General features: G+C 31.8%; 1 protein-coding gene across 1 annotated transcript; it reads right to left on the bottom strand.

The window, feature by feature from the left end:
- Positions 1–243: 243 nt before the first annotated feature.
- LOC115874572 (keratinocyte proline-rich protein-like) lies at positions 244–8,206 on the bottom strand. The gene is made up of 6 exons (XM_030889765.1): positions 8,071–8,206; positions 7,808–7,910; positions 7,595–7,711; positions 4,303–4,593; positions 2,262–2,477; positions 244–569 (listed from the first exon to the last, which is right to left on the bottom strand). The coding sequence occupies exons 1-6, from the start codon at positions 8,083–8,085 to the stop codon at positions 532–534; spliced, it is 780 nt and encodes a 259-aa protein (XP_030745625.1). The 5' UTR covers positions 8,086–8,206; the 3' UTR covers positions 244–531.
- Positions 8,207–8,840: the final 634 nt, after the last annotated feature.

Below are 8,840 nucleotides of genomic sequence, written 5' to 3'. Positions count from 1 at the left end.
TATCAACCGACCACCTTGTTAGTAACCAGGTAGCAATTAATAAAAAATTGTAAATAATAAAGTAACGCCCATATTGAAATCATATATCTACTATATATTCATATTTGATAAAAAAAATCAAGGCTTGTCCTTAGTGCCATTATATAAAAATGTTGCTTTTACCATGCAATGTTTCTATAAATTATTCGAAAACAAAGCAAAGGTTTATAAAAGCCCGAAGGTTTAAAAATCAAACAAAGGTTATTCAGTTTGTTGTTTATTTTATTTATTTACAAAGAAAAACACACATTATTCTAATTAATAAACGGTAACTCTTTCACAATGATTTTTTATATTGTTTTACATACAGCCATACCTTCTGTTTTTTTTTATCTAGATATGTATGTATATCAGACCAGTGACTCGTATAAAAATAATAACTTACTAAAATCTAGTATGTACATTTATTTTGTTTAGAAGAAATGAATGGAAATCTTTTTTTTTAATTATTTTTCACAGTCAAAATTGAGCTACTTTTGAGCTATCTAATATTTATTTGTATTTTCCATAGCCACCTTCGAGTCCAAAACCTGTAACAAAAATAAAAATAAGGTCAGTATGAGTATCTACGAATATTGTAGAAAGAATAGATCAGACATATTCCTGCTAATTTTTGATAAATTTTTGTATTAATTTATACCAAATGATTCACAGAATTATTTCCTTGTATATTAATATAAACTGCCATTTGAAAGTAACTAACTCTTTGTATGGATCATAATACCCTCTAAAGTATATAAACTAACTGCAAAAAATTATTTAAAATTTAGTTTCAAAGCGTAAATGTTTCTCTATTTTATCTAGCTTCCATTGACATTAAGTGTCAAACTATCAGACAGTTTATTTTCTTCTATCAAAAAATTAGTTAATTTGAATTTAGTTTATTATAAATACTGTTGCTAAAACTTTATAAAGTATATTTATAAAAGTATATCTCGTATTTTAGTGATATCCAATGGCAATATTATGACATGGCCAGATATAGTTTTACATCGCTTGACGTTTAACGTCATAGGCTACTGCTTAAAAACCAGAAAAATATAGGCTTTAATTCTAAATCTTAAATAACTTAAAAACGATTTATTTTAGGTATAGGAACATGTATAATCAAAAAGTAACGAATTAAAAACATTTTCACTAGTGAAAAAAAAAGTGGGTTTCCGTTTGAAAAAATATTATTTATGATAATTTATTAATCATATATATTATATAACATATTATATGGCACTCAAACAATTTAATTTTTGAAATTGATAGCCACATGTCTTCTCTTTATGTGACAATATCTGTGGTAATAACTAAATTTGACGTTTAGGCTATACAATTTTTTTTGACAGGCCGGTTTTTCCTCCAAAAATTTTCAATATTTTTTTTCTCAAAAACGGTTATTGTTAGGTATAGACCGTTTGATACCAAAATTCATAAAATTTTAAAGATAATTTAAGTATGTAATAAAAATGGGGGTAACCATTTAAAATAAGAAAGTTGCCGTCAACTTATTCAAAATATTTTTAATCGATAGATCTCATTGTGAAACAATGATGAGCACAAAATCTCCTAACTAGGTGTTATTCTCTAGAAACTTGAAATGAACGCTCAGCCTGGGACACCCTGTATAAGGAGGGCTTTTGGCTTATTGAAATGCGATCTTTACAGATCTTTTGCGATTCTCCGGTCCCTAGATTCAATTTCTAAATCGTATCCTTTCTATAGAAGCTAATAACTTTTTGAAGACTAATCCTGTCAATTATGATCTTTGCCAAATTATATTTACCTCAACAAAAACGTAGTCTGTGTAAAAAAATGTATATACCTTAACAAAACGTCAACAGTTTTTATAGACGTATCTGTTTCTAAAGTATTCTCGAAAAGTTGCATTTAGATATTTTAAATAGATTTTTCTTTGCTGTTTGTTTTTTTTTTGCTTCAGACGCCGGGAGGAGATATACTTCCCAAAACGTTAAGCATTTTTTGTCCGAGATAAATTTGTTTATTAGTAAGCCACTGCTGACAATTAGTCCCCGTTGGATTAACGCGGCAGTGTTTACAAAAAATAACTATTTTATGTCGTAGATTCTTACAGTGGCGAAATACCCAAAGACTTTTTTGGAGACATAGTCGCTTAATACAAAGAACGTTCATTGAGTTCAGCCAATTCTTCTTATAACTAAATATGCACATATCTTTGACTGTTATAGATTGACGCTCAAACTTATTTTTACCTCCTTTGCCAAGTCCGTAACCTCCAGCACCTCCTAATCCGATACCTCTTTCGAAACCACCACCGCCTCTTCCTAGACCAATTCCACCTTCAAGACCACCGGCGTAACCCACGGCAACTGGGGTGGGTACTGCAACAGGGGCTGGTACTGGGATGTCGTAGGGTACTGGACGTGGTACGGGAACAGCGACAGGTCTGGGAGCATCGACTGGAACAGCTGAAAAATAGTGTAAATGGTTATTATAAGCAGAGGTAAGAGGTACTTGAAAAGAGGTACTTGAAAAAAAATGGTACAGATTTAGCTAGAAAAGGAGCCAACACTCCACTAACTGGACCAGAACCGTTCTGCTTCCCAATTGGAAACCAACTTAAAACAGAACCCAAGAACCCGGAAGACTCCATCAGTAACCTGGAAGGGGAGACACTTAAACTATTTCCCCAGGATTTACGACCGAGAAAAATCAAAGATTTACCTAGATTTAAGTAAGAAAAATCTAGTTACGGGGTTTTTAACAGGACACTGTCTCCTCAATGAATACCTCATAGACGGAGAGCTGACTATATAAAAAAAAAACTTATCATCGTTATATGATTACAGTTGAGGGTTGGATCCTTTGGTGTTACACAGCAAAATAAAAACACTAAATGACCACAATACACCAAAACACTTTTACTTTTACACTGGACGCGCGTTTCGCTAACCATGTTAGCATCATCAGCAGATGATTACAAACTGAATTATAAGTTAAACTGAATTATAAGTTTATAATCATCTGCTGATGATGCTAACATGGTTAGCGAAACGCGTGTCCAGTGTAAAAGTAAAAGTGTTTTGGTGTATTGTGGTGATTTAGTGTTTTTATTTTGATCGTTACATGGCTAATTTTTCTTGTGAAGTATCTTTTTATGTAGCCATTTTGAAATAGTCATGTCTGCCAGCGCGATCCCGGGGCTTAAAGCGAGGGCGGCTAATCGAAAGGGTGAAATTTTGACACTAAAAATATTAAAAGGTACAAGAGTTATAATTGCCAAATAGCTTTTATTTATTATTAAGAAACGTGTAAAATTGTTGACAGACAGTTTTCTCGTGACTAAAACGCCAGCAGACAACGCGAAAAAAACATGGAATTTTACAAAAAAAAAATCATCGCATACATCAAAACAAAATACATCAAAAAGCCATCGCATGTCGATTGGTGGAATGTCATGTTTATTGTTTGTTTATTTAAAAAGCCGTATGCCAAAGGGCAAACAAAAAAATCGGGGCTTAATCAGCGGTAGACAGTTATCAAAAGCGCGATATCACTCTACAGGGTGAATCTTGAAAAGTGCAAATATTTTCAGAGCTGGTAGATCTCGATAAAAGAAACATATTTTCTTTTTACCGTTTTCCAAAGTCCAAAATAACCGAGTTATTCAAGTTTGAAAATTAAAAAAAAAATGATTTATTTTTAACTAATTTCGTAAGCCACCTGTTTTTTTTTCTGTATTTGCATCCATCCTTTTAGTGTCGTAGTCATAGAGTAAAGCCGTAAGGCATGGTAGGTTAAGAAATAATTATACTGTGGGTAAATTTGCGGTGAACAGGCAGTTCCAAAAAGTTTTCTAAAATATACAGGAAAATTTTTAAAAATGCACGATTTTCTATTTTGTCCCAGAAGTCAAAATATATCACGAAATATATCATAAAATTTTTAGTGTCAAAATTTCACCCTTTTGATTGGCCGCCCCCGCTGTAAGCCCCGGGATCGCTCTGGCCGACATGACTATTTTATAATGGCCACACAAAAGGATACTTCACACAAATAATTAGACATGTAACGATGATAAGGTTTTTTAGACTATCAGTAGATTGAAACTAGGATACAATGGCGAATACAGATTCTGCGGGGAAAATGAAATATCAGAACACCCCATCACGGACAACCAGTCACATCATAAAGTTAAGTATTATTGATATCAGAGATGAAGAACTAACCTCTGTAAAATAGTCTCAGATACTCGCTAACATAATCTACAATCTACAACCCAATGGTACTTACGGACAGGGCGTGGTACTGGAATGGGCCTGGGTACATCAACCGGTACAGGACGAGCTACGTGGACGGGGTAAGGAGCGGGTACATCAACGGGATATGGACGGGGTACTTCCACGGGTCTTGGAGCTGGGACGGGTACAGGGACCGGACGTGGGACTTCTACAGGGTAGGGAGCTGGTACAGCTACCGCTACGGCACGGTTGATGACCGAGGTGGATGCGGATGCTGTGCGCACTCCGGTAGCAATGGCGCCTCCTCCGATTCCTCCACCAAGTCCGCCACCAAGACCGGTACCTGAAATTGAGGAAGAAACCATCAAGCATATTGTCTAGTAATAATTTTGGCAATGCTATAGTCAAGTATAACCTACTCTTTATCACAATACACCTCAACACAATACAGGGTGCTACAAATTCGAGGTACGAGCATTGCTATTTCGGAAACCGTAGTAGACACGAAGATGGTTAAATTAGGACAAAGTTGCCTCCTTGGGATGTTCACCAAGATGCCATCAAAAAAGTTTTAAAAATTTCAAGGATTGCTGAGTTTTTTGGAAATCAATTTTATTTTTTCCTGTCGTTACTTTTTAGAAAATCAAAAACCTAATTGCAAATTCTCATAGCCACTATCTGATAGTATTTTTAAATTTTCAAATTAGCTGATAATTTGTGAGATACAAAGGCCAACTTAGTTATTTTAAATACGGACTTGCATTTTTTATTTCAGGTTTTGAAAGAACTCGGTCTCCTGAGTACAATGATATGCCACACTTGATACTTTTTCTTTGTTTTGGGTAACTTAACAATAACAAAACCATTTAATTATTATTTAAAATAATTTCAAGTCCAACTCTGGTTTTTTAATTTATTTAATCTGATTATATTCATCACAACAATATTGATCAGCGAAATTAACATTGAATAAGGAAAGTCAAGCCAATTGAGAGATTTAAAAAAATAATATCCAGGTCAGCAATTTAAAGATATTATTTTTAACATTTTTTATTGTGAATTTGAAATATCAGTGTACGATCTAATAATATGCATAATATTAACCGGAGTTATTATAAATAAATCAACTTCTACAAACTAGTTTCTAATGCTCTATACGTTCTAAAGTATTCATAATGCACAAATTTATTTTTCCTTCAATCTTATTTATAGTTTTTTGAACATTTCTTCTTCTTATACTTCCGAATGCATTTTGTACTATTTATTGTAAATATTGAAATGTATTGATTTGGCTTTTACAAATGACGTCAAGTAATGCCCCCCCCGCTCCTTGGCGACAGGTCCAGGAACCTCGCTGGCCATTACACTGCTCTACCATTTCAAATCCATCTTCCCGGGAAATGATTTGATTGTTTATGTTATATTATACTATTTATGTTGTTTATTTTATATTATTTTTTATTATTTTATTGCATTTGAATTTCCGTATTCAATGTTTTACCCAACGTTATTGCTAAGGTTGAATGCTTATCAATATTGTAACGATGAATAGATTAAATATTTAAAAAAAACAGAGCCGGACTTGAAATTAGTTTGAATAAATTATGTCCAAATTTCCGAAACAAAAAAAAATACTAAGTGTGCATATCATTGTACTCAGAAGAACGTGTTCTTTCAAAACCTGAAATAAAAAATGCAGGTCCGTATTTAAAAAAATTAAGTTGGCCTCTGTATCTCACAAATTGTCAGCTAATTTGAAAATCTAAAGATACCATCAGATAGCCCTAATGAATGTGTAATTAGTTTTTTGATTTTCTAAAAAATAACGACAGGAAAAAATAAAATTGATTTTCAAAAAATCTGTTTTTTCCAAAAAACTCAGCAATCTTTGAAATTTTTAAAACTTTTTTGATGGCATCTTGGTGAACACCCTAAAGCGCAACTTTGCTCCAATTTAACCATGTTCGTATCTATTACGGTTACCGAGATACCAATGCTCGTACCTCGAATTTGTAGCACCCTGTATATTGAACTTTCGAAGCATCTTTTGCTAGCAATGTTAGCATAACCAGAAAGTGATTGAAATATTTTAATTAAATCATTATTATTATTACCTAGACGTCATTTACTAAAAATTGACATAAAACTTGTCAAAAATTAACACTAATTATACGAGGAAATTATTATCGATTGTCATTCCATAGCCGTCTTAGACGCCGTTTTTTTTCGATCGTATTGTATTTAACATGGTTAGCGAAACATAAGCTCAGAGTTCAAAATAAAATATTTAGCAGTATTGTAGTAAATACTGTTATTTTACAATCATTTATGTTCTTTCCCAAAAGATAAAATTAATCTGCCCAACGAAACGGTGGTTAGATCTCGAGAAAATAAATAAATTTTCTATTTGTCGTTTGTTGAATAACTATACCTAAAGTAGCCGAATGCTTTTAATGTTTCAGTTCAGGTCAGAAAATTTGTTTAATGAATAATGTTTCAGTTCAGGTCAGAAAATTTGTTTAATGAATGAGTTAGAAAATTTGGAATAAAATATTATTTTCTTGCGGTAAAAATGTGTCACACTCACAAAAATATTTGCACTTAAAAAAAGTACTTCTAGGAATTAAATAGAGCAAGCAAAAATTAATATTAACTGAATTTTACAACAAAAACTTCAAATAAAATGTGAAAAAAACATTTAGTGAATGAAGTTTGATGAACACAAAAAATATACAGGGTGAGTCTTAAATAAATGCAAATATTTTCAGGACTGGTAGGTCTCGATAAAAGAAACATATTTTCTCTTTACCGTTTTTTTAAATAGGTCCAAAATAATCGAATTATTATACTTTGAAAATTTCCAAAAAAAATATTTTTTTTGCTTGAATTTTGAAAACTGGAAAAAATTTTTTGAGTTTTTTCTTTCTTGTAAATTTAATCTACTACCTGTTGCCATATTATCAGAAAATATGATTTTGAAATAGAAACTAAAAAATAATAACAAAAGAAATATAAAAAAACAACAAATAAAAATAATAAAAGAAAAGAACCAAAATTAATTGGATATTAATATATCTTGAAAACAAAAATATCTTTAATACAGATTGTATCGCAACGTATACCGTAGAACACATTATTTCTATTTTATAATACCGTTGGATCGAAAAAAACTGGTGTCAGCGATGGATATCATTTTTTTAATTCTAAAATTATATGGACAATGTCATCGATTGTCATTTCCAAGCCAACTAGATGCCGTTTTTTTCGTTCATACGGTATAATAAATATGTAAAAAATAAATACGAGAAAATCCAATAAAATACTGTTAATGTCGTTTAACTTACCGAAAGTACCGATTCCGGCACCAGCCAAACCGGCTCCTCCAATAATTCTACCACCTCCAAAACCTCCCCCATAACCTCCATATCCAATTGCTGGTTTAGCCAAAGTTAGGATAGGTCCTAAAATACAAACAAAAACACTATTAATCAAATTAAATAAATATAAAATAATATTAAACAGAGTATACAATATGTTATTACTTATTATTTTATTACCTTTAGCGTAGGCATAATCGCCCAAAAGCAAGCCTCTCTTTTCTTGTTTTTTTGGTACTTCTTTGGTAGCAATGGCTGCTACTAAAGCGAACACTAAACAGGCCTAAAAACAAAAATAAAAAAAATATATTTAATGCACCCTTCAAAAAGAAAAAATAAACTTTATAATAAAAAATCCTTGAGAATGCTTTTTTAATTTCAAAAAATCTGTCCTTGAATATATGTTTCTTTTCCGTAAAATAGAGTTAAGTAGAATGGCTTACTTGGAATGCCCTCATTTTGTTTAAACTGAACCTATTTCTTCGGTGAATGTGCTAAAGTTCTTGAATTTGTTATTTATATCAATGGCAGTACTGCATCTAGCACCCCTCCTTGTCGTTAAGCTCACACGTAAAGGAATATAATGCGGAGCTTACATATGTGTGTGGCAAGTATTTCTTTGTCTCTATGTTGTCACTAGGATTTTGTACTAATATTGTGTTTAGCTTATTTTCGATAAATAGAGAAGAATATTAAATAGGTACCTTAAAAAAATTAGTTCATTGGCCACAATTCACCTCTATACAAAAGTACTAAGTGTCCGTTAGAGGGCATCAAACTTTAAAAAAATAAACACATTTTTTTAAAATATTTTTAATAATCGATATTCCGATTTGAATGAGATTTTGGGTGCCTATGTTCTGCTAAGCGCTCTAACATTTGACTTCCACAGAAGTCACGAAAAAATATGGAAAAGTTGAAAACTACACTCAGCCCTACATAAATTTTAGTAGAAATATTTGTCAACTGCTCCAACGAACGATTTTTTTTCGTAAAATTGTCCTCCTAGTAATTACTACATTTTTTTGTCTTTTTTAAAAAAATGTCACATCGCTTTGTTTTTGAGAAAAAAATTGAAGATGTTTTTTTTCCAAACCAGGCCTACAAAATATACAGAATGTTAATTCATTTAAAATTTATGAGGCTTATTGTCATATCCATTATAACGAGTGCGTCTCAAAAGTGGCTCACCCCCTATAACTTTTTTATTTTT

This window comes from Sitophilus oryzae, unplaced genomic scaffold (genome assembly GCF_002938485.1).
Source record: "Sitophilus oryzae breed Bouriz unplaced genomic scaffold, Soryzae_2.0 scaffold_1297_pilon_pilon, whole genome shotgun sequence".
NCBI lineage: Eukaryota > Metazoa > Arthropoda > Insecta > Coleoptera > Curculionidae > Sitophilus > Sitophilus oryzae.
Note: the sequence above shows the minus strand (reverse complement) of the source record. Positions and strands in the feature narration are given on the sequence as shown.

Bases quoted from the DNA above. Each gene is read 5' to 3' on its own strand.
- LOC115874572 (XM_030889765.1), bottom strand. The intron at 7,712-7,807 runs GTAATAAAATAA...TTTGTATTTTAG, and splicing joins CGATTATGCCTACGCTAAAG to GACCTATCCTAACTTTGGCT. The intron at 4,594-7,594 runs GTAAGTTAAACG...CCTCAATTTCAG, and splicing joins TGCCGGAATCGGTACTTTCG to GTACCGGTCTTGGTGGCGGA.